The 25087-nt window shown below is 45.8% G+C and overlaps 1 protein-coding gene and 1 pseudogene across 14 annotated transcripts in view; both read left to right on the top strand.

Moving 5' to 3' along the window:
• PPIP5K1 (diphosphoinositol pentakisphosphate kinase 1) overlaps positions 1–25087 on the top strand; it is a 45448-nt gene that overhangs the window by 7508 nt on the left and 12853 nt on the right. For 5 of the 14 annotated variants that reach the window (XM_067029118.1, XM_067029115.1, XM_067029119.1 and 2 more), the window contains 19 exons: positions 1649–1750; positions 1966–2052; positions 2170–2245; positions 2389–2498; positions 2584–2666; positions 2835–2966; positions 3122–3243; positions 3613–3795; positions 5800–5941; positions 6127–6350; positions 6671–6798; positions 7010–7124; positions 7296–7403; positions 8016–8132; positions 8292–8456; positions 11039–11129; positions 14031–14156; positions 18490–18672; positions 20159–20296. In XM_067029118.1, the coding sequence (XP_066885219.1) occupies positions 1649–1750; positions 1966–2052; positions 2170–2245; positions 2389–2498; positions 2584–2666; positions 2835–2966; positions 3122–3243; positions 3613–3795; positions 5800–5941; positions 6127–6350; positions 6671–6798; positions 7010–7124; positions 7296–7403; positions 8016–8132; positions 8292–8456; positions 11039–11129; positions 14031–14156; positions 18490–18672; positions 20159–20296 (2432 nt within the window). Of the gene's footprint in view, positions 1–1648; positions 1751–1965; positions 2053–2169; positions 2246–2388; positions 2499–2583; positions 2667–2834; positions 2967–3121; positions 3244–3612; positions 3796–5799; positions 5942–6126; positions 6351–6670; positions 6799–7009; positions 7125–7295; positions 7404–8015; positions 8133–8291; positions 8457–11038; positions 11130–14030; positions 14157–14872; positions 14936–18489; positions 18673–20158; positions 20297–25087 lie in introns of all 14 variants that reach the window. The other 9 variants (XM_059059353.2, XM_067029123.1, XM_059059352.2 and 6 more) reach the window with 6 other exon arrangements.
• Positions 20768–23375, top strand: LOC136793729 (forkhead box protein K2 pseudogene; annotated as a pseudogene).

The raw sequence follows: 25087 nt of genomic DNA, 5'->3' as shown, positions 1-25087 counted from the left end.
CATATTTGTCATAGTGATCTGTGTGATCAGTGATCTTTGATGTTACTATTGCAAAAAGATTACAACTTGCTGAAGGCTCAGATGATGGTTAGCATTTTTTTTTTTAGTAAATTTATTTTTTTATTTTTTTATTTTTGTGTGTGTTGGGTCTTCGTTGCTGTGCGCAGGCTTTTCTCTAGTTGTGGCGAGTAGGGGCTACTCTGTTGTGGTGTACAGGCTTCTCACTGTGGTGGCTTCTCTTGCTTCAGAGCACGGTCTCTAGGTGCGCGGGATTCAGTAGCTGTGGCACGCAGGCTCATTCGTTGTGGCTCACAGGCTCTAGAGCACAGGCTCAGTAGCTGTGGCACTTGGGCTTAGTTGCTCCACAACATGTGGGATCTTCCCAGGCCAGGGATCGAACCTGTGTCCCCTGCATTGGCAGGCAGATTCTTAACCACTGTGCCACCAGGGAATCCCGATGGTTAGCATTTTTTAGCAATAAAGTATTTTTTTTTCTGCGGTACGCGGGCCTCTCACTGTTGTGGCCTCTCCCATTGTGGAGCACAGGCTCCAGATGCGCAGGCTCAGCGACCATGGCTCACGGGCCTAGCTGCCCCACAGCATGTGGGATCTTCCCGGACGGGGGCACGAACCCATGTCCCCTGCATCGGCAGGCAGACTCTCAACCACTGCGCCACCAGGGAGGCCCCATAAGGTATTTTAAAATTAAGATATGTACATTTTTTTAGACCTAATGCTATTGCACACTTAATATACTACAGTATACTGTAAACATAACTTTCATATGCACCGCGAAACTAAAAAACTCATGTGACTCACTGTATTGCGGTATTCACTTTATTGTGGTGGTCTGGAACTGAACTCACAATATCTCCGAGGTATGCCTGTATTTTAACTATCGTAAAAATGGTTTAAAAGTGAAAAAGGTGGGAATGCCCTGGCGGTCCAGTGGTTGGGACTCCGAGCTTCCCCTGCAGGGGGCATGGGTTCAATCCTTGGTCGGGGAACTAAGATCCTACAAGCCATACAGCGCAGCCAAAAAAAAAAAAAAGAATATAGGGCTTCCCTGGTGGAGCAGTGGTTAAGAATCGCCTGCCAATGCAGGGGACACGGGTTTGATCCCTGGTCTGGAAGATCCTACATGCCGCGGAGCAACTAAGCCCGAGCACCACAACTACTGAGCCTGCGCTCTAGAGCCCATGAGCCACAACTACTGAAGCCTCAGTGCCTAGAGCCCATGCTCTGCAAGAAGAGAAGCCACTGCAATGAAAACCCACGTACTGCAAGGAAGAGTAGCCCCCACTCGCCGCAGCCAGAGAAAGCCCACTTGCAATAACGAAGACCCAACGCAGCCAAAAATTAAATAAATGAAATAATTTTTTTTTAAAAAGAATATAGTTAAAGCCCCTACATACCCCTTACTAATTGTATCCCCTTCCCTCCCACCCCCCAGAGGTAACCAGTCCTTTATTTGGTCATTCCCATTTATATATTCATATTTTTATTACATATATGGGGTGGCTTTTGCATGTTTTTAGATTTTATATTAATGTATTTTTCAACTACTTGTTAGTTTTTGTAGCTTCATTCATATATGTAGTTCTGGTTCATTCATTTTCACATTGCTTCTTTGCATTTCTCCTTCTAGGAACACCATAATGCGGGAGCTTGCCCCGCAGTTCCAGATCCCATGGTCCATCCCCACAGAGGCTGAGGACATTCCCATTGTCCCTACCACATCTGGCACTATGTGAGCAAAAGTAAAAGTTAAAAATCTGGAGTAACCTACTTAAGGCATCTGTGTCAGACCAGTGGTTACTTCCTGACCCTGTGCCATCTGACTGGTGGAGCCTACCTTTATTCCTAATCTCAGATAGTTTTTCCTCTGTTCTTTGACCCGTTGGGTAGGATGAAATGGGAGGTGGTGGGATTGGGGAGAGGCTCTAACAACATTCCCTATCTTAGGATGGAACTTCGTTGCGTCATTGCAATTATCCGTCATGGGGATCGTACCCCCAAGCAGAAGATGAAGATGGAAGTGACACACCCAAGGTGGGCAGAGTATCCTAATCTAGACAAATAGGTTTTTGTGAGGGAAGTGGGGAGGGGTACCTCCCAGAGGCTCTTGTCTGTCTCAGCCCATACTGAAGCTTCTCCTTATTTCTTCAGATTTTTTAGTCTATTTGAAAAACATGGTGGCTACAAGACAGGGAAATTAAAACTGAAGCGACCCGAGCAGCTACAGGTAAGGTGATGGATCTGGCTGGGAGGAGCAGTGCTATGGAAAGATAGAGGGTGTGGGATTGGGGGCCTCGGTGAGAGACCAGGATGGAAGCCTGACCAGCCAGGACTTGGCCTCCTGCACGGATACCCTGTTGTTTCCTCCAGGAGGTGCTGGACATCACAAGGCTGCTATTGGCTGAACTGGAAAAAGAACCAGGTGGTGAGATTGAGGAGAAGACTGGGAAACTGGAGCAGCTGAAATCTGTGCTGGAGATGTGAGAAAGGGAATAGGAAAGGGGGGTCACTAGCAGTGAGAACTGGGTGCTGGGGTATAAAGTAAACTGTGCGTTTATCCTGCAGGTATGGTCACTTCTCAGGCATCAACCGGAAGGTGCAGTTAACTTACTACCCTCATGGAGTAAAAGCTTCTAATGAGGGGCAAGGTAAGATGTAACACCCCCTTCCCATTACCACTCACATCTTTTATTCTTGAACCCTTAGATGACCTCTATCCCAAATTACCTTTCCGGGCTCCTCAGAAGACCTAACATTTAGATGTCCCCACTCTTTTCCTTAGATCTAGGCCTGTTCACTGCCCCTTATTCCCGCAGATCCGCAGGGGGAGGCTCTGGCCCCATCCCTATTGCTGGTACTGAAGTGGGGTGGAGAACTGACCCCTGCTGGCCGTGTTCAGGCTGAGGAGCTCGGGCGAGCTTTCCGCTGCATGTACCCTGGAGGACAGGGTGAGTGTTTTGTAAATACCTAGCAGGGCTGAGATAAAATGATTAGAGAATAAGTTGGGGAAACAAGGGACAGAGACAATAGGGAAGTTAAAGGGGAAATGAGCATTCTTGGGTATTTATAGCCATCCATTCCTCATCTTCCCCTTTGCCCCTAGGTGACTATGCTGGCTTCCCTGGGTGTGGGCTGCTTCGCCTCCATAGCACCTTCCGCCATGATCTCAAGATTTATGCCTCTGATGAGGGCCGTGTCCAGATGACTGCTGCAGCCTTTGCTAAGGTGCACACTACAGTTCTCCCACAGTCCCAGCTTCCATTAGGTAGAGAAGCAGAGTTTGGAGAACTAGTTGGAAATTTCAGAGTGTTTGTGTGCCAACTTAGAGAAGTTTCTTCTTGTGTCTGACTGCATTCCTTTTTTTAAAATTGGGGTATAGTTGCTTTACAATGTTGTGTTAGTTTCTACTGTACAGCAAAGTGAATCAGCTGTATGTACTGACTGCATTCTATACTACTGAGAATAATTAGTGGGGTGGGCCCCTTAACCTATACCCCAACTCCCAAGCCAGCTCTCATTTGATCTCTGGGACCATCGAGGCCTAGGGGAACTAGACTGGAAGGAAAACTAATAGATTTTGTGCTTCCCCTCCAGGGCCTTCTAGCTCTAGAAGGGGAGCTGACACCCATTTTGGTACAAATGGTGAAGAGTGCCAACATGAACGGGCTCTTGGACAGTGATGGCGATTCCCTGAGCAGCTGCCAGCACCGGGTGAAGGCTCGGCTGCACCACATTTTGCAGCAGGATGCACCCTTTGGCCCTGAGGATTATGATCAGGTCAGGCTCTCCTAGACTTTGTGCCCAATACAACCCAATCCCCAAATCCTAGAATTCTAAATAATAGTGATCAGTAATGGTACTTACTATGTGCCAGGCACTGTTTTACGTGCTCTCCATGTACTGTATCATTTAATCCTTACCCTTTGAGATAAGTATGGGTCCACAATCTGTCATCCACAGTTTTGGAAATGAAAAAGAATTTTATAACTTTGCCACCAAGATTCGTTTGACAGCAAAACCCGACATGGTAAGACTCTAATCCCCATTTATCCCATCTAGTGTAAATAGTCATACATTTTGCTACAGAAGTGTTTGGTTATGTCTTAGGCCCTGCTGGAGGTATTATCTAACATGTGGCATATGCACCGTATTAACTTCTTAAAGTCCCAAGAATTCTCAATTCCAAAACACAGCTGATCCCAAGGATTTTGAATGAAAGGATGTTTCAGTTTATCTGTTGCTGTATAAAAAACTACCCCAAAACTCAGTAACTTAAGACAAAAACCATTTTATCACCTTACAGCTCTAGGCTCAACTAGTCTTGCTTAGCGTCTTCCCTAAAATTGCCCAGCTGCTGTCCAGATGTTGGGGCTGGAACCATCTGGAGGCTCAACTGGGATGCTAGGATGGCTGGGCTCCCTCCCTCCTCGTGATGTCCCTGTCCCTGTAGTCTCAGAGCCTCTCCTCTCCATGTGTTTTTCCCATGTGGTTTTTCTAGCAGACCAGGGATCAAATCCATGCTCCCGGCAGTGGAAGCATGAAGTCCTAACCACTGGACCATCAGGGAATTCCCCAGACAGATTTCTTAAATAGTAGCTTAGGACTCCCCCATAGCAGAAACTTTCAAGCTTTTTTAAAGTGTAGGCCCAGAATTAGCACAGTATAACTTAGTTATTTATTGTTGGTTAAGCAGTCAGTCACAGGGCCAGCCCAGATTCAAGGGAAGGGGAATGTGACAAAGAATTAATGGCCATCTTTAATCCACTGTAAGAACTGTGGACCAGTACTACTTCCCCCCGCCCCCCCTTTACAGATGAGGAAGCCTAGGCTCAGAAGAATTTAAGCAGCCTTTCTAAGGTCACCAAAGGAATCTAACTAGAGAGCCCAGGCTGTTAGCCACTACAATATACTGCCTCACAGTATTAATCACAGTGGATGCCACTACCCAAGCCATCCTTTTTCCTTTTTCCTATGTATCCATGCCATAATTGACTGGGGATCATGTGCCAGACAATGATTTTCTACCATCCTCCTACTCACAGCTCCTCATTTCAAAACTGCTATGTAATCATTTTTGATAGATTCTTAAATAAGCAAGGTAGCTGAGCACATTGACTAGAGAATGGCATTTTCTGTGTTCTTCTCTGAGCAGGCCTTGATAAAGGGGAAGGACCTTGCTGCCTTATTTTCCAATCCATTGCTCAATGTAAAATCCAGAAAAGCTAAGGTATCTTTCCTTTTTCCTTGCTTCCTTTTACCAGCAAGAATGGAACTTGTGAGGACCAAGGTAGAATGAGTACATTCAACCTGCAATTTCCTTTCCCCCTCTCCATTCTTCATTGACTGTGACCATCCTAAATGCTTGAGTTGGAACTTAGTTCTGAGACAGCACCTCTACTCTAGATTCAAGCTAGCATCTTATTTAGAGGAGTAAGATAGTTATGTCTATTACCCACTCATGAAAACATTCTGTGGGTATTTTGGTTTAATCTGTATTCCTCAGCATTTTCCGTGCTTATTTTAGAACCCCCAAGAAAAGTACCTAGATCTATTTTATTTCCTCTGACTCCAAGACTTTTAAGATGACCCATTCTTAGATGACTGTGTGCTAGAGCAGCCCCCTCATCTGAACTGCTAGTGTTCTCAGTAGCCTAAGAATGCTCGTTGGGGTGGGCCAAAAGACAGAGCTTATTTGCAGGCAGTCTCTCTGTAATAAGCTCACAGCAATCTAGGCAACTGGCACTGAACCTGTCTTGCTTTTAATCTTTCTATTCTCCACAGCTGGCTCCCACTGGAAGCACTTCCCTACTCAACTCCATGGCTATAATCCAGAATCCTGTGAAGGTCTGTGATGAGGTATTTGCCCTGATTGAAAACCTCACTCACCAGATCCAGGAACGGATGCAGGACCCCAAGTCTGTAGGTGGGTTTGAATACTACTATCTTCCTTTTAAGATTTTGGGTACAGATGGGTTCCTCAGGCAATCCTGTGTCCTCTCCTAAGTGTCTGAGACACGTCATCCTCATCTCTCTGGTTCTGCTTCAGATTTGCTAGGGTCTTTTGTTAGAGGTGAAGCCTTTGGCTCTGACTGTCTGTCTTCCTTCCAGACCTGCAGCTTTACCACAGCGAGACACTAGAGCTAATGCTACAGCGTTGGAGCAAGCTGGAGCGTGACTTTCGACAGAAGAGCGGGCGCTATGATATCAGTAAGATCCCTGACATCTATGACTGTGTCAAGTATGATGTGCAGCACAATGGGAGTCTGGGACTTCAAGGCACAGCGGAGTTGCTCCGTCTCTCTAAGGCACTGGCTGATGTGGTCATTCCCCAGGTGTGTCTCACATAAGGGATGGAGCCTGGGGCTAGGGGCACTGCGGAAGGAAGGAGAGAAAAGGCAGGAAGGAGGGGCGGTGTGGGAACCAGGGGAAGGAAACTTAGAGAAGGAATTAGTTGTTACAATTAGAGCTACATTCCTGGCTCTGAGGAAGCCCAAGAGGCTAACTGAGGAAAAACCTGGAGAGGGGGAATGTGGTGATTTTGGAAGAAGCCCTAGACCTGAGGTGAAGACAAGCATGATCTTGGACCTGGGAGTATGAGGCAAGAGGAAAACAAGATTCATTGAGGTGCTTATTCCTGGCCTGTGGCCCCTAGGAGTACGGGATCAGTCGGGAGGAGAAACTGGAAATTGCTGTGGGCTTCTGTCTTCCACTGTTGCGGAAGATACTACTTGACCTGCAGAGAACCCACGAGGATGAGTCTGTCAACAAGCTGCACCCCCTGTGAGGGAGGGCTGGGTGGGGTTCTGGATGGAGGGAGGGGCATGTCAGGGAGCTCTTGGGGGAAGCCAGGCTGGGACAGCTTGGGGAACCAAGAACGGAAGGGGTCCTGGGATGGAAAAGAGAGAGAAGTCTTTGAGGCGGGAGGAGGGAGTTTGCAGAGGGCTGAGAAGAGGACTGGCTGACAGTGTGAGTGACTTACCTGCTGTCTCAGGTACTCCCGAGGAGTGCTCTCCCCAGGCCGCCATGTTCGAACACGTCTCTACTTCACCAGTGAAAGCCACGTCCACTCCCTACTCAGTGTCTTCCGTTATGGGGGACTTCTTGATGTAAGGATCCTTTTTCCTTCAGCCCATGAACATCTTTTCCCAGCGTTCTTTTACTCTCCTCCTCATGCTTCTTTTTAACTGCAAGCTTCCTCTGTTCTCCTCGTCTCCCTGCCCATTCCCTGACACTCCCTCGTCCTTGGGCATTAGCTTACCTCTTCTTGTGTTCGGTAGGAGACCAAGGATGCACAATGGCAGCGAGCTTTGGCTTATCTTAGTGCCATCTCAGAGCTCAACTACATGACCCAGATTGTCATCATGCTTTATGAAGACAACACACGGGTGAGGAGCTAACAGGGCGGGGTGAGGAGAGGGCCCCTTCTTTCTTCTCCATCCCCCTTTAGGGAAAAACTTTTTTATGCTTAGATTCTGTAGAATCCAGTCAGGTGTGGTACCCAGGTGCAGCATGATAGAGAACATCCAGGAGGTTCCTCCTGGAACAGAACACATGTTTTGGGTTGGTGTTGAGCCAGAGAGATACCAGAGAACATAGCTCTGGCATTAGGGAGGGTATGGAATTTGAACAATGTTACAATGAGTCTTTTTCTCTCAAATATTGTTACACATATACCTTCTTCACCTGGCTCCACAAAGATATCTTTAAATGTGCTGCTGTATGCACTGTAGCAAAGCTGAATTCCTGTGGGAGATGGATAGGGAGGGGGACAGTTGTAGAACTGGAAGTTGGCAAGTCCTGTGGAGGTTGAGAGTGTGAGGATCTTGTTACACTAGACTGTAGTTAAAGGGAGCTATTACTGTAGAGGGGTGTAAGACACTGAAACCTCAACCCTGGGAGGATGTGTCCTCTTGAGTTCCTCTCTGTTGTCCCTGCCTGGTCTTCCACCACCACGTCCAGCTTCTCCAATTGCCCTTTCATCTGGTGCTGCCCTAAAGGATCCCTTATCAGAGGAGCGGTTCCATGTGGAGCTGCACTTCAGCCCTGGAGTGAAAGGTGTCGAGGAAGAAGGCAGTGCCCCAACTGGCTGTGGATTCCGTCCAGCCTCTTCTGAGGTGGGTCAGAGTGCTGGGATTTGGGACTGGAGGATTTAGGAACCTCCAAGTGATGGGAAACTCGGAAACAGTAGAGGGGGGTTAAAAGGGTTGGGGAGAATTGGATTAGGAGGCTGGAGACCATTAACACCTCTCCTATCTATGCCTGTTGTTGGGTAGAATGAGGAGATGAAAACAGACCAAGGCAGCATGGAGGACCTGTGCCCGGGGAAGGCATCAGATGAGCCAGATCGAGCATTGCAGACCTCACCCCAGCCCTCTGAGGGCCCTGGCCTCCCAAAGAGATCACCCCTCATTCGTAACCGCAAAGCCGGCTCCATGGAGGTAATGGGAGGGGCTTGGGAGAAAGAAGTGGTGGAAGTGCTCATAGGACAATATCCATGAATCTCTGAATCCCCTCAGTGGAATTCTTAGGACCTTAAACAGAGTCTTCCTGCCCCTGATGGATATGTTTTACTTAAACTCTCTTTCGTAGCTGGTCTCCCAGGAAAGCTCCTTTAAGCTGGTTGCTACTTCTGAGGTTAAAGAGATGCCAGCGAGGGGTGCCTGACAGATAAGGACTTTTAGAGATGAGATTGAGGAGGAGGCCTCTGGATGAATTTGAAAAGGCAGTTCTTTAAAAGGAAATATAGTAGAAAAGCATGTACTCTGGGCTAAAATCCAAGTCTGATAATCAGACGCTGTGTGATCTTGGACAGGTACCTTCTCCAAGCCTAAATTTTTTTCATCTGTAAAATCTAAGTAATACCCACCATATGCTTAGTAAACAGTAACAATGATAACAATACAGTTGATATTGAAGGCCAGGTCCCCTCCATCTCTTTGTTGTCTTGGGTAAATATTAAAGCTCAGATTGTAGTAAATATCACTTTAGTAAAAATGGCACTTTAACCCCTTTAGGGTTATCTATACTCTCATCCCAGAAGGGGAATCAAGTCTCGAGGTCTGTCTATCTCCCCTTCGTTCTGAGGTTTATCAGTCTGGGCCTGGGTTCTCCTAGTCCTGGTTCTATGTCTCTAGCCTAGAGGAAAGGACTGTTGTAAATCTCACATTGTGTCCTGGAGTAAAAACCAAAGTTTTGGTCTTTTCCTGGAGAGATCCTTTCCCTCTTTGGCCCAGTGACACTCTTTTTGACCCCATGGTTTATCCCTGTCTCAGGGACCATGACTGTCTATTTTGGGTTCTGCTTTGACAGATGAATCTGTTCACTTTGGCTTGGTGCCTGCTCTCTGTCTTAAAGGAATTGGTCTTTCCATTTTGAAATATCTCAGAAGAATCTATAACTAGCTTACGTAGGTTCAGCCAAAGGTTTATGGTTCAGATTTTGGAGAATGCTGAGGAGACAAACTGCAGTCTCTCTTCTAGACTCATCCTTTTCTTCCTGATTGTCTTAAGATGGACTTGAGGTCATGAATACTCAGAGTTTCCTTAGGAGGGGTACGCATCATTTTTTCTTTGAGGTGTAAGTTAACTTAGTATCCGTAGTACATTAGTACACTGCAGACTCATGTGAATAGATCAAATGGACAGAATGACATATGATCTTCCATTAGTAAACTGCTCCTCCACATCCAGTGTCTTCCCCATGCACATCGTCTGCCAGTCTCTGGCACTATTATGTTGGACCCCCTTTTTTCTTCTGATTTAAGCAGTCAAGAGACAGGCAAAGCAGAGCTCTCAGTGTATCATCTCTCAGACTTGATGAAACTGACTTCTTTCAGGCCTATAGGAAACTTTCTGTTGTAATCAGATTTCTTCCTCTCAGTTACTAGTGCTGCTTATACCATGGCTACCCAGGATGGTGGTTGCCCAAGATATGCTCCTCAGCTTTGCAAGAAAATCTTCTCTCTGCTCTTTGGTCAAACAACCCCTTTAATATTAATATTTCCTCTATAAATATTTCCTCTATAAATACAGGCGTTGGTAGTCTTATTCTTATCAACTATGACCCTTCTTTCCATCCCTTCTTCTCCTCTTGTCATCTTATATTTTTGGACTGGTTTAGAATACAAAATCTGTGACCTTCAGAGCAGCTGTGCCCTAGGCAGTCATCCTCTCCAGCCTTACAACTGCCTCTGCCCAATGGGCCCAGGGCTTTGGGGAGCCTGGGGGTGTAAGGAGCCGTGACCGGCTTTCCACCCGGTCTGATTGCAGGTCATGAACATGCAGTGCACGGGGAACCTGGACCTGATCCCCTTGCGGGGACGGCGCCGCCGGAGGTCAGGGGACCTCCCCCGGCCTTCCCCAGCCATCGGCCTACAGCCCCGGGCTGTGTCCACCACTCACCTGGCATCCTGCACACAGGTGTCCCTCCGTACTTCATCTTCCCTTATTGCCTCTGTTTTTGCCTTTTGGGACTTAGGGACTCAGAACACTGTTGAAGGGTGTGTGTGGTGGGGGTTGTGTGATTGAGCCTTTGTGGGCTTTTCAGAAATCCATTTCATGTCTCCAGGAGTGGAGGGGAGGGCTTTTGGTTCAGATAAGAAACTGAGTATGGCTGCCATAGCCACAACTGTCCCATGGAAAGAAGAGAGCATAACCAGACTTCTTATTGTGGCTGAGCTATTGTGATTTGCTTTCTGAGTTCTGTGGAGGGATATAAAAGATTAAGGTACCCTGCCATGCTAAGCACTGAGAATGGTTGAGTAATGATTTCTCAGATTTGGGATTAGAGGGCTGTAGGGACAGGCATCTTGGAAATAGAAGTGCTTTCTAGTATAGAAGGATTCCCTGGACAGTTTCCTCTGTAAAGTATACTCTTAGACTTTGCATTCTTCTTCCTCATAAAAATCCTTAAACTTCCTGACATTGCTTGGTTTTGTAGGGGCAGGAATTCAGGACCTGGGTTTTAGACTTCTCAGTTGAGGTGGCAAAACGGTAATTAACGTAGAGTCCTTTTTCTCCAGGTGCTTTCTGAGACTTCATCCTCAAGGCCTGGTGGCTACCGACTCTTTTCATCTTCACGGCCACCAACGGAGATGAAGCAGAGCGGCCTAGGTATGGTTTTCCAGCATCTCTCATCTGTTGTTGGGAAGGGGTGTCTGTCTGTTCTTTAGAGTTTTATTGTGGGGAACCTTAGTCATGGGAGTTGGGGGTCATCTAGTCATTGGAATTGTTGGGTGGGGCTAGAGAGGATGAATTGGGAGAAGCCACATGTAGGTGTGAACTTTGATCCCAGATGATTGTTTGCATTCCAGGAAGGTGTCTGTCTTTTGGTTTTCTACACAACCCCCCATTTCTCTGGCTGAAGGGCATTTTTCTGGCTTCCCCTCTTATTCCTTATCTGTCCCTTCAGTCTAGCCCAGATATTTAGGGTCCATGGAGACTCTGACTCTTCAGAATTATCAGAGACAAAGCTATAAATAGAGGCACTTGTGAGACGCTCCCTTCCCCCAATAACGGTCATATTCCTCATTTGGAGAACTTGTGCCATGTCTTCCTTTGAGACCTGTGTTTATTACATCCTTGCTCTGGCCCCTCCTACCTCCATGCCCTCCCCTTCATCCTCTCCTAATCCTGTAATTTTTTTTTCCTTCCTTCCTGAAAATTGAGGGACAAATCTGAGACTGGTGTAGTGGCAGAGGCTTCTCTCAGGACTTTGAGGGAATGTCTCTTGATTTTTTTGATTCCTGGAGAGGGGTGGAGAACATCATTCAACCTTTCCTAAGAACACAGACTGCAGGAAGGACCAAGCCTCAGAGGGTATTGTATTCTTTGGGAGTGGGGAGGGGTCCTTGGGAGGGACTATCTTTGAACACAGCGCCTGTGAGCCAGTAACCAGAACTGGCAGGTAGAGACAGTGGTGTGGGGTCTAGACTGGGTCCCCTGGCTCCTTCTATCTTGTCCTATTATTCTCTCCATTTAGCTCCTTTCATTTTTCTGTTACCTTTCTCCTTGGCACCCAATTTCTTGGCCCCAAAACGGTCAGCATTTGGACCAGAAATGGGAAGAAAGTTTTTTGGTAATTTTCCAGGCTAATTTTATGGGAGTAGACTGCCTTCTAGATCCCTAAAATGAGGTAGATGGTTTGGTGCATGAAAAATAAACGACAAATGTCTAGATCTGTGATATGGACTACTTTTCCCAGAAACCCCAGTAGAGAATAGGTTTCAGGTAGGTGGGAAAGAGGATAGGTGTGTCTGGCCCAGTTAAGGGGGAGGTGCTGTCAAGAACAAGGCAGAGGCATGAGTCTGTTGACAGATGGTGGTGGTAAGGTAAAGTCTACCCCCTGAGATGATCCAAGACTGGACACAACAGGATTGGTGGGACTACGCCAGAAAATTATTTCGTGCAGGAAGTAAATGTAGAACAAAGCTTGGGGGTGGGCTGGGATACAGCCAGCTAGTTCCAGCTTCTCTGAAAAAAACAGACATATTTAGCAACCCTCCTTTCTCTCTGGAACTCTATTCTTGAGCTTGTTCGAACATGAAAGGTAGGAGAAATATTTGCGCAGAGGAGTGGTCCTCAATTCCAGGGTGGAACTTATCAGCCATCTGAACTTCTTGATTTATGTGGTGACCCTGAAATGCTGGGACCCCGGAAACCATATCCCCTTTGTGGGCTCAAAGGAAACTGACCTCTCCACTCTGTCCATTTCCCCTATGAATGTTAAGTTCCCAAGTCAAACCCAGGGTCTTGGCTAAGATGGATTTGGAAGTAGAGGAGAAAATCCCACAAACTGGAGTGTTAATCTTGTTTCCTCCTGCCCATTCTCTCTCTGTGGGCTACAGTAGGAGACGGGACGGTGGGAGTGCCAACCCTACTGTCGATCAGATACTTGGGACAGTGACGAGCTTGATTTATTTGCTTCAGGGATTTTTCAAGTTTTATTTACTCCACTTACTGTCAAGAGTTAGTTCTCTTTGCTTTCTTTGAACTTATGTGTGTGGGCATCTGGCTTTGAGCGCAGGACTTACAAGACAACAAACTTTCGAGAGTAGAAAAAACATCTTTTTCGCTGTTTTCTGCTCATGAGGTTCTCCTGAGTAGGGTGTTCAGCGGTTAGTAGGCATGTTCTGCATATAATCACCTGACCCTTCACATGCCTTTCAATTTGTGTCCATTTTCACTTCAGAAACAATGCTCTGTTTCTTCTTGATGGAAAAAATTACTATTTCTTTTCTAACTTAACACAGTTGATCCTGAGCCAGGAGACCTGGATTCTAGTCCAGCTTAGCTCCTAACAAACTGTATGACCTTGAACAAATGAGATCCCCTTTGAATGTCAGTTTCTTCATCTCTAAAATAAGAAGGCTGAACTGGATGATCTTTGAATCCATTCCAGCTTCAAAAACTCAGTGAGTCTCATACTTTCTTGGGAAAGGTAAAAAGGCCTAAGGGAAAATAGAAGGGAGAGAACCTTGGATGAAAAACTTAGGAGGAATTGGAACTTATGAGAACTTCGAATTTGAGTTGAGTACTCTAAACTTAGTCTCTGGTTTCAGTCAAAGTTTCTTTCCTTTTAAACAAATAAGGGACTTGATTTCTGGGTTCTTCAAACCCTATATCCAGTATAAGGAGCACTGAATTAAATCTAGGGAGATCTAGAGGAATCTACCAGATCTAGAGGAATCTACTATTCTTTGAGCATTCCTGAGGGCCACCTAGAGAGCACAGTTTATCCCTTTCAGTAGCTTTGAGTCCCGTAATATGACTAACCCTGTATTTGTAGTGGCCTCTTGTATCTGCCAAGTAGACTTTCAGGAGCATCCTCACTTTGCTTGCCCAGTGTGGCTGTGGACAGTAGTGAAAGCTGTTTGTGGTTATGTGAAGTGGCCACGTGGTGGTGGCTCTGAATGGTTATGTGTGTGTCCCCTGATGTTGTGATGTGAAATTGTGCGTACTTCTGTGTGGTAATTGCAGCTTTGCGTGGGTCCTAATGCACTCCCGGCCTTGCAGGCTCACAGTGCACGGGGCTGTTCAGCACCACAGTGCTGGGCGGCTCCTCCAGCGCCCCGAATCTTCAGGACTACGCCCGCAGCCAAGGCAAAAAGCTACCACCTGCCAGTCTGAAGCACCGAGATGGTATGTGGGTGGGTTTTGGGGGGCAACTCTTTTCTTCATTTGTCCGCCAGCAAGGACACAGCTCAAGAACAATTCACGCTTAAGATGGCGCTGACACTAGCCTTATGACAAGTTTTCTGCATCAGTTATAGAGGGGAGAAGGAACCAAGACCCCATCCACCCCTCCATTTGCATTCCCTCTCGCCATACAAATACTACTTATTTATGCTTATCCCTTCATAATCAGCCACATACAGCCCTGCTACATCAATTTACTCCACCTTTGTATTCTTTCCTGGATTCTGGCCTGTAGGGGTAGGGACCAAGGAGGATGATCCACGGTCAGGAAGAATGCAGTGGAGCCTCAGTTAAAATCTAGGAAATCAGGGATGGGGAAGTTGTTCAGCCAAGGCAGGAAAAATGATATGGAAAGGGACTGGGGGAAGTGATGAAAGTTTCTACAAAGATTTTATTTCTTTGTAAATGACCAGAAAGAGGATGTGGTGCTGAGATTAGGGTTGTCTGTGGGGCCGTATTATGGTAGAAGTGACACATGGATTCCTGAGAGGAGATTATCCAAAGGAAAAGATTAAAATGTGGTAGTAAGGAATCTAAGGGGTGGGGGTGGGAGCAGGTCGTATACTAACTGTAAAGAACAGAGTATATTGTGAGCAAATTCCAGAGCAGACGGTGGGGACAGCGGTGGGTATAATCCCCGTGATGTCTTTTCTCCCCAGAGCTCTTGTTTGTCCCGGCCGTAAAACGATTTTCTGTGTCGTTTGCAAAGCATCCGACTAACGGTACGTTTGCTTCTGACTCAACGTCATTCCTCCTCACCATGTCACCTCCAGACACTTAACTTCTGAGTTCTGACACTGACTTTCTCTCTCCCTCCACTGTGTTGACACCCTGCTGTCTCTGAACCACTCACTAATTGTCGCTCTTGGGATATATCACTTGTGACAGACCTTAGCCTTGGCTGCAGCCTGGTTGCCTGATTCCTGGGACAACTCAAGGTCTTATTTCCATGGTCACCATCATCACCATTGTGTCACTTTTTTCAGCATCATCACCAAAACATGAATTAAACCTCTTCCTTTCCCATCACATGACTGCCAGGCTTTGTACAAACATGATAATGGTTCCCCTTCTTAGAAAGAGCATAGTATTACCTATATCATCCCCATTTCTTCTCTCTATTTGTTTCCCTAGCTCCTCAGCTTATGTAATTTTGATCTTCCTGTTTTTTCACCAGCTCTTTTTTTGGAGTGGATGACTAGTTTGCTTCGCTTTTGAAGCAGTGCTGCAGTTCCCAATTCCCAAGCCTACCCATTAAGGCATTAGTCTTGAGTATATTGTTTTCCATCTCCATATTCCTATCTCCTACCATTGTGTGTATTTTGTGTGGCTCTTGTGCTCCTGACATCTGCTTTACGTCACTACTAACCTAGGGTCTGGGCCTAGAAAACAGGAGTCCAGATTGATTTGGGATACAAGAAAGAACAAAAGGAGTAGGAGGTGGTAGGTAAAGGAAAAAGAATTGTACCTTGAGGGTTTCCATGTGGTTTCCATGCAGCCCCAGCCTACTTATGGCACTGTAGTCTCTGAGAAGGGGAAGTGAAGAGTTGAGATGCCTGCGGGAGATTCCAGGGGAGTTTAGGAATAAATAATGTTTCAAGAATACTGAAGAACAGGGTCTGCCCACACTAACGTGGAATAATTTAGAGATCTGCCTAAACCCCAAACTGAAGGGCTGTGGTCTCTTTGTAGGGTGTGGCAGAGGAACCCAGTACTTACTCCTTGCTTTATCCTTTATATCCTTAGTTTCTCTCTGCATTGTATCTGTCTTCAAGGTAAATCCAGTTTTGTTAGATACGATTTTCTTCTGTTCAAGAGCTAAGACTCTGAGGGAGGTAAAATTAGCCTGGCTTCCTGGCTGAAAAAACTCTAGGTGCTGATCACCTGCTCCTTAGACAGTGGCAACTGCTAGATTTTAGCCCAGTCAGGCCATACATCTCCACTAGGCACTGGTGAAATCTCCCTAGGTTGACTAGCTTATACTTGCTCAGTTTATACCCCTACCCCCCACCTGCACTCCCGTTTGTGCCTGTAACAGGAGCTTCCCATTCAGAGTGGCGTGACTGTGCCTGCACAGTTAGCTTCAAGCTCTTCTGGCCTTCGTGCCACAGTCATCTCCAGAGCAGACCCTCAGGCACCAACGCCAACACTACAGCCTGGGATTTGGACTTAGGAGACTTGTTACTTAGGGTACAGAAGATGGTACTAGGAACTTGGGCCCCTGACATCAGAGCTAAATCACAACTCTCCTAACTCTTAGGCTCTGTGAGAAAAGATCCAGATTCCTAAAACAGATCCTCAAACCTATATATCTCTAGTTCCCTGAAGCCTTGGTTAGCAGCCTCACCAGTAAAGAAGAATTAATTCTACCAAAAGGGGGAGAGGAAGAAAGACGTGGACAATTATAGTGCAAGAGAGTAAATTCAAGATCTCCTCCAGCATCCTGCACACAACCTCAGGGCTCTGCTGGCCTTTGTTGTTCTTGTACTTGAGCTTGGAGGCTAAAGTGCCTGAGAAGCCAGAATCTGGGATCTAGGAGAAAAAGATTTGGAGCTATTATGTCTCTTGCTGAAGATTATCTAGATTTAATTTGGCCCTCAGGACAATATGAGGGCTCTACCCCATGGCCAAATGTTACTGGACTGACCCAGCAATTACAGAGTGGATGCTCTGTCTGCAATTGCTTGCAGCAGATTAGTCACAACAATGTGCCAGCCTGCTGTCCATCACCACCATCTCTTTGCCATGATGTGTGGCTTTGAAATAGCAGCTGGAAGAACTGGACCTGGCTTTGGAAAGGAGGCAAGGCAGTGCTACTTCCTTGCTTTGATGGGAGAACACAGCTCAGCCCATCCCTGCCTCTATTCCTGATAAGCTTCTGTCACATCCTGTGACTACATCAAGTATATAAGTATGGCCCATTAGTAAACAGCATGCTGAACTTACTAAGGTGAACTAATATAGTGGGAAAGAGACTGTGTCTCTCCCTCATCCAGAATGTCAGAGTGTACCCACCAGATTTGCCAAGCTCATTCTCTTCTAGGGACCCACACAACTGTGTGACCATTGGTACAGAAATCTCTCTTGACAACCAGACCAAGGTCTCTGGAAACCATAGTCTCATGGGATCACCCTGTGGAGCCCATTCTGGTCTGGGAGTTCTGAGCAGTCATCCTCAGCTACCTTGATCCTGTTTTCTCTGTACCATATTCCTGTTATCAGTTAAGACCCCGTACCTTTTACCCAAGATCTTTTTCCTACTGTTCCTCTTAAACCCCCTTCCACATGCCTTTCACTGCCTTTAACCGTTTGCAGCTGAATCACATATATCCACAAAGTTTGCCAACCAGCTAAGATAATAAGTAGTTTCAGATTAAAGCTTTTCCACTCATCTAGCTGAACAAAGTGCAGTTAAACTCACCAGCAGTGGGAAGAAAATATAAAATTATCTCTTTTGGCTTCTATAATTGATACAATTATAATTAATTATAGTATAATTATAATTAATTATAATTGATATAATTGCATAAGTCCCCCAAGACTTATGCAAACGTTTTTTTAAAAGTCTATGTATTTGAACAAGAATGAAGGATGATTAATCAATATTGGCATTTTCACATATTGATTCCGTTTTTTACATGCTGTTTTAAAGGACACCTGGTTTCCTGCTAATCTACGTCAGTTACCTAACACAAGCCTTGTCTGTGGCTATCTTAGAGTCCGGTCCAGGGCGCCCGGCCTGAGTCCTTAGGAGCTTTTTTAGCTTCAAAATTTATCTTGATAACCTATACCACTCTTGACTCTCTTCTCTGATTGACTTCAAATCTTTTCATCTCTATCCCAATCTCATAAATACATTCGTTTGAGAAACAAGCCCTAACTAGGGTTTGCCCAAGAATGATTGGGGACACTGGAGTTCCTAGCTACAGAGCTGCCAGCTCACCCCATCCAGAACGATGTGACTGCTGTCTGCAAGCACTGACTGAATTGTGCACAACGAGAAAGGGGAGGGCCTGCTGTATGATGAGGTCTCACATGCCCCTTCTTCCAGACTCACTTCTTTTAGACTTCTTTTAGCATGATGCCAATACTCTTCTCCCCTGCAAGAGATGTCCCATGGCTCTGACCATCTCTGCTTCTCTCTTAGCTCACCTTGGAGCTGAGTGGCCCCATCTCCCAGGAATGCTTATGTCATCCAGTACCCCCCTCATTGTCTCTCCCTCTTCTCTTTCTTTATCTTTGTGCTTCCTGCCGTGGTTCCCCCAACCCCTCCAAGAGCTGCTGGATGACCAGCACCCTGTGGTCCGGTTGCTGCGCAGTTTTTCCTCTGACTGCACAGGGGGCCGGCCAGTCTCCTTGGATGCCACGCTGGCGCATCACCTGCACCAGTGCTCCTACCACCTGCGCCTCTTCCGGAACTGGCTGCGCTCAGGCCAGGATGATCCTGAGTGCCTCTACGGTACCCCCTGCCACCAAGCTGGCTGCTGCCACTACCCTGGCTGGGACTGACTGCTTTGCTTCTCGCACTTTTGGCAGGAGAGCCCACCTATTCCTTTCTCCTATTTACTCTAAGGTTATGTGACTTGCATTTAGTTGCTTGGATGGGATTGGGGCCAGACTGCCTGGTAGCTGTAGCGTTGGCTGCTCCTCCCCTTCCTGTTCTCCTTCCTCACTGCCTCCTAATGTTACCTATTCCCAGTGCTATTCGGTACAGGAGTAGTCTCTTGCCCTGGAATCTATTCTTATCTCTATGACCCTCTACTACCACCATCTTCAAATCCAAATGTTTTTCTAGCTGTTCTGAGAAGCTGGAAACTGTACCTCTCCTGCCCTCCTGCCACTAGAGTACAGGGGGAAATTGCACAGAGGTCTCAATTGAATCCTTGAAGAAAACAAGGGCCAAAGGTTAGAAGATGGTCGAGTATAATCCTTTTGAGTTATGTAGGTTTTAATCATCGTCAGACAGGAGGCTGTGTCTTGAATAGATATTGCTGTCCTGCCTACCTTTAATCCATTTAAGGAGATACAAAGGAAGCATAGGAAATATTGGGGACTTAAAAAGTGGTTGAGATGTATGCTTCTTGATCCTCTAATGGGGACATTTTTTTTTTTTTCATCAACAGGCCCTGGGATTAGAGTTACACATTTAGGTTTACCCTTCACCCTACAATGTAGATCTACATTGGAATTGTTGGGTTCAGAGCAGAGAATCAGTATTTATTCTTTTTTCTAGGGGGTTTGCCTCATTTTCCTGAAGGAATAGAGAAATACTAGCAAGTCTGGGGTCTTCAGTGAGAGCAGAGGAAAGAAGCTTTGAAGTGATGAAAATAACCAAGAAAGAACTTCCATCCCCCAACCTGTTCATACATGCGGTTTTCCTGAGCTGAGCTTCATGTGTATTGCATGCCCTCCTGCTTCCAATATTCTAGCCTTTCTACCCATATCCTAAATCTGCATGAACCCCTCCTCAGATCCCAAGCCCTCCTCCTTAATCTGGATCTCTTGTACATGATCCCTGAAATCTGCTGTTTTTTTTCCCAGCTCCATGACCTCCCTACCTCTCATTTAGACCTACAATTTCACCCCTTACCTCTGGACCTTTGTTTTATTTCCCCCAGAAAGAACAAGAGGAGTGTAGGTGCTTACCCTATTGGGATTCTGTTGATTTTTCCATGGAATATTGCAGGCTTTCCATAGGTAGGATAAGAGGTGATGTGATTCACCCAGAGGCCTTAGCAGGAAGACTTTTTAGAAAATCTGGAGGTAACAGAAATAGACTCCTGTAGGGGCTCTAAGAAGTTCCCTCTCCTGAGAATCTTGGATACCCCACACTCCAAAAGCCACAGACACTCTTGATGGTTCTCAGGGACCCTCCATGCTTCCTTGGCCAGTTGGGGTATATCCAGCAGGAATAACATTGACTTTGCCCATCTCTTTTCTAACAGGATTTGAAGGGTGCTCCATGGTGCCTACCATTTACCCCCTGGAAACACTGCATAATGCCCTTTCCCTGCGTCAAGTGAGTGAATTCTTGAGTAGAGTCTGCCAGCGCCACACTGATGCCCAAGCACAGGCATCTGCAGGTATGGAGAATACTCTTATCTTGTACCACTATCTCTGCCCCCACTCCCATGCTTCCTAGAACATGAGTAATAAATTAAAAAGATAGGCATACTGAAAAAGTAGACTTGAAAAAATGTTTAATTGCATAGGATAACTCAAAAGCATAGAACTATCACTCCTTCCAAAGTTAACTTATAAATTTAATGTGATCTCAATAAAAATAGTACTGTTTTTCTAAAGTCAGACAAATTGATTTTGAAGTTGTCATTAAAAAAAAAAAAAAGCAAGAATAGCCAAGGAAATCTTGAAAAGAAGAGCAACAAAGTCATGCTGGCCCTATCAGATTTTAAAACATTTTATAAAACTTCTATAACAAAAACAGTGTAGTATTGGTACATGAATAAACAGAGACCAAGCAAACAAAGTAGAAAAATCCAGAAATAGTTGAAGTTAGCATTTCAAAATACTAGGGGAAAGACAACCTTTAAGAAATGGAGTTGGAAAGTTAGTAGAAGGAAAGAAATCATAAAGATCAGAGCAGAAATAAATGAAACAGAAACAAAGAAAACAGTAGCAAAGATCAATAAAACTAAAAGCTGGTTCTTTGAGAAGATAAACAAAACTGAGAAACCTTTAGCCAGACTCATCAAGAAATAAAATTAATAATGAAATAAAATTAGAAATGAAAAAGGAGAAGTTACAACAGACACCGCAGAAATACAAAGCATCCTAAGAGACTACTATAAGCAACTCTGTGCAATAAAATGAACAACCTGGAAGAAATGGACAAATTCTTAGAAAGGTATAACCTTCCAAGACTGAACCAGGAAGAAATAGAAAATATGAACAGACCAATCACAAGTAATGAAATTGACACTGTGATTAAAAATCTTCCAACAAACAAAAGCCCAGGACCAGATGGCTTCATAGGTGAATTCTATCAAACAGTTAGAAAAGCGCTAACACCCATCCTTCTCAAACTCTTCCAAAAAAACTGCAGAGGAAGGAACACTCCCAAACTCATTCTATGAGGCCACCATCACCCTGATACCAAAACCAGACAAAGATACTACACAAAAAGAAAATTACAGACCAATATCACTGATGAATATAAATGCAAAAATCCTCAACAAAATACTGGCAAACAGAATCCAACAACACATTAAAAGGATCATACACCATGATCAAGTGGGATTTATCCCAGGGGTGCAAGGATTCTTCAATATATGCAAATCAATCAATGTGATACTCCATATCAACAAATGGAAGAAGAAAAATCATATGATCATCTCAAAAAAAAAATGGAGTTGGGGGACTTCCCTGGTGGCACAGTGGTTAAGAATCCACCTGCCAATGCAGGGGACACGGATTCGATCCCTGGTCTGGGAAGATCCCACATGCCACGGAGCAGCTAAGCCCGTGCACCACAACTACTGAGCCTGTGCTCTAAAGCCTGCGAGCCACAACTACTGAGCCCGTGTGCCACAACTACCGAGCCCGTGTGCTACAACTACTGAAGCCCACACACTTAGAGCTCCGTGCTCCACAATAAGAGAAGCCACCACGATGAGAAGTCTGCACACCGCAACGAAGAGTAGCCCCTGCTCACTGCAACTAGAGAAAGCCTGGGCACAACAAGGAAGACCCAATGCAGCCAAAAATAAATAAATAAATTTATTTTTTTAAAAAAAATATATATATATATTAAAAGGAACCAAACAAATTCTGGGGCTGAAAAGCATAATAACAGAAATGAAAATTTTACTGGAGGATTTCTTACAAGGTTTGAGCAGGCAGAATTAAAAATCAGCAAACTTGGGCTTCCCTGGTGGCACAGTGGTTGAGAATCCCCTGCCGATGCAGGGGACACGGGTTCATGCCCCGGTCCAGGAAAATCCCACATGCCGCGGAGCGGCTGGGTCTGTGAGCCATGGCCGCTGAGCCTGTGCGTCTGGAGCTTGTGCTCCGCAACGAGAGAGGCCACAACAGTGAGAGGCCCGCGTACCACAAAAAAAAAAAAAAAAAAAAAAAAAAAAAAAAATCAGCAAACTTAAAGATAGGTCAAGGCAGGCGCCGCCATCAGTCCCGGCCTGGCGCCGGCGCGCTGTGTGTGTCCAGCCCCTCGCCGCGCTCGTTGCTCGCCGGCCGGCGGGCTTGCTCAGCCCTCAGCTCAGTGGCGGCGTTGGAAGGCGGCCCGGGCCCTCGCAGGCCCATGGCGGCGGCTGCGGCGCTGCCGGGCGTGGTGGGCCTCCCACGGGCAGCGGCGCGGGGGGCGGCGGGTCCTCACCGGGCGGCTGGGCAGTGGCGTGCCTCGAGGGCCGCAAGTGCGAGTACCTGATGAAGAAGCGCTCGGTGACCATCGGGCAAAACTCGTCGCAGGGCTCTGTGGACGTGAGCATGGGCCACTCGAACTTCATCTTGTGGCGCCACCTGGAGATCTTCACGCCCCCAGGCGGCGGCGGCGGCGGCGGCCATGGCGGGCGGCCCTGGAGCTGTCGGCGCAGCCCGGGCCCCGACGCGGGTGGCGACTTCTACCTGCGCTGCCTCGGCAAGAATGGCGTGTGCGTGGACGGCGTGTTCCAAAGGCGCGGGGCACGTTCAGGTTCCCGAGCACAAACGTCAAGATTACTCACGTTCACTGCCCTGTCCAGCAAGAAGAGGGAGAAACAGGAAGTGCCCAAGTCCCTGGTGAAGCCCGTGAAGGCTCACATCTCCCTGCTGACCATCAACATTCCAGACACCATGGCCCACCTCATCAGCCCCTCCCCTCCCCCACAGGAACCGTCAGTGCTGCGAACTCCTATCCATCCAGCCCCCTGGGGAGCAGGCTCTTCAGGGTACAAAATGGGCCGTGTGGTACCATCTGACCTCAATTTAATGGCCGACAACTCACAGCCAGAAAGTAAGAAGGAAGCTTCAGGTGGAGACAGCCCAAGGGATAATTCAAAGCCACCTTATTCCTATGCACAGTTAATCGTACAAGCAATTATGATGGCTCCTGATAAAAAACTCACCCTAAATGGAATTTATTCATACATCATGAAAAACTGTCCTTACTACAGGACTGCAGACAAGGGCTGGCAGCTATACGTAGGCTGACATACATAGCTTTTTGAAGTTTGCACAGAGATGGTTTTCAAACTGTTTTCCTGAGGAACCCTTTCTTCAAAAGATACCTCCTCCAGTTGGCCAGTATACAAAACAGATGAGCACAGTGCTGCCTTGTTTCAATGGTCTACCTGTACTTCCAGCCTATTCCTAGGTTGTCTGTGAATCCAGGCCTCCTCAGAGGACACTTTGAAATCAGTGCATAGTATTTCCATTGTTTAGCTTTTTAATTTGTTTAATTTTTAAACCTCTACATTGTGTATATTTTTCCTCTGCATGTCTGTGTTATGTGTGGCCATTTACTAGGTGTTTAGCAGGATCTCACTAATTCAGACAGTATGGGAAAGGGTAAGTTTGAAGTATGGAATGGTAAAAGCATAACAAAAGAGAGAAGAAATATACATTTACAAATTTTGAATTCATTAAGTAACCAGGAATGGCTACAGAATTCCTTTGAGGCTTAATGGGTAAATGATCCTTTGAAAAATGCATCTATTGAACAATAACCATAATCAAGTGATGTGGGTGGTGTGGGGGTGCGGGTAAGCCATTCTGTTTAATGGAGGGTAAAAACTTTTTTCTTCTACCTGCAGATGTATAAACATGTTATAATAAAAACAGTGTTCCAGCCAAAAAAAAAAAAAAAAAAAAAAACGATAGGTCAGTTGAAGGTATCCAGGTCTGAGGAGAAGAAATAAAAAAGAATGAAGAAAAGTGAACAGAGCCAGATACTTGTGGGACACCATAAAACATACCACTGTATGTATAATGGAAATCCCAGAAGGAGAAGAGAGAGAGAAAGAGGCAGAAAAAAAATTTGAAGAAAATATAGCTGAAAACTTCTCAAATTTAATAAAGACACAAATCTATGTGTCCAAATAGTTCAAACTTCAAAAAGGATAAATGCAAAGAAATCTACATTGAGACACATTGTAATCAGATTGTCAAAAGACAAAGAGAAAATGTTGAAAGTAGCAAGAGAAAAGCACCTTGTCACATACAAGGGATATTTAATAGATTAACAAGTCACTCATCAGAAACCATAGAGGCCAGAAAGTAGTGGGGTGACATATTTAAAGTGCTAAAAGAAAAATATGTCAACCAAGAATTCTATATCTGTCTAAACTGTTCAAAAATGAAGGAAAAATTAAGATATTCCCAAATAAACAAAAGCTGAGGGAATTATTTTTTAAACATCTTTATTGGAGTATAATTGCTTTACAATGGTGTGTTAGTTTCTGCTTTATAACAAAGTGAATCAGTTATACATATATATATATATATTCCCATATCTCTTCCCTCTTGTGTCTCTCTCCCTCCCACCCTCCCTATCCCACCCCTCTAGGTGGTCATAAAGGACCAAGCTGATCTCCCTGTGCTATGCAGCTGCTTCCCACTAGCTTTTTTTTTTTTTTTTTTTTTTGGTACCTGGGCGTCTCACTGTTGTGGCCTCTTCCCGTTGCAGAGCACAGGCTCCAGACGCGCAGGCTAAAATATTGGCCATGGCTCACGGGCCCAGCCGCTCCGCGGCATGTGGGATCTTCCCAGACCGGGGCACAAACCCGTGTTCCCTGCATCGGCAGGCGGACTCTCAACCACTGCGCCATCAGGGAAGCCCCCACTAGCTATCTGTTTTACATTTGGTAGTGTGTATATGTCCATGCCACTCTCTTACTTTGTCCCAGCTTACCCTTCCCCCTCCC

Source organism: Kogia breviceps, chromosome 3 (assembly GCF_026419965.1).
Source record: "Kogia breviceps isolate mKogBre1 chromosome 3, mKogBre1 haplotype 1, whole genome shotgun sequence".
In the NCBI taxonomy this organism is placed as follows: domain Eukaryota; kingdom Metazoa; phylum Chordata; class Mammalia; order Artiodactyla; family Physeteridae; genus Kogia; species Kogia breviceps.
Note: the sequence above shows the minus strand (reverse complement) of the source record. Positions and strands in the feature narration are given on the sequence as shown.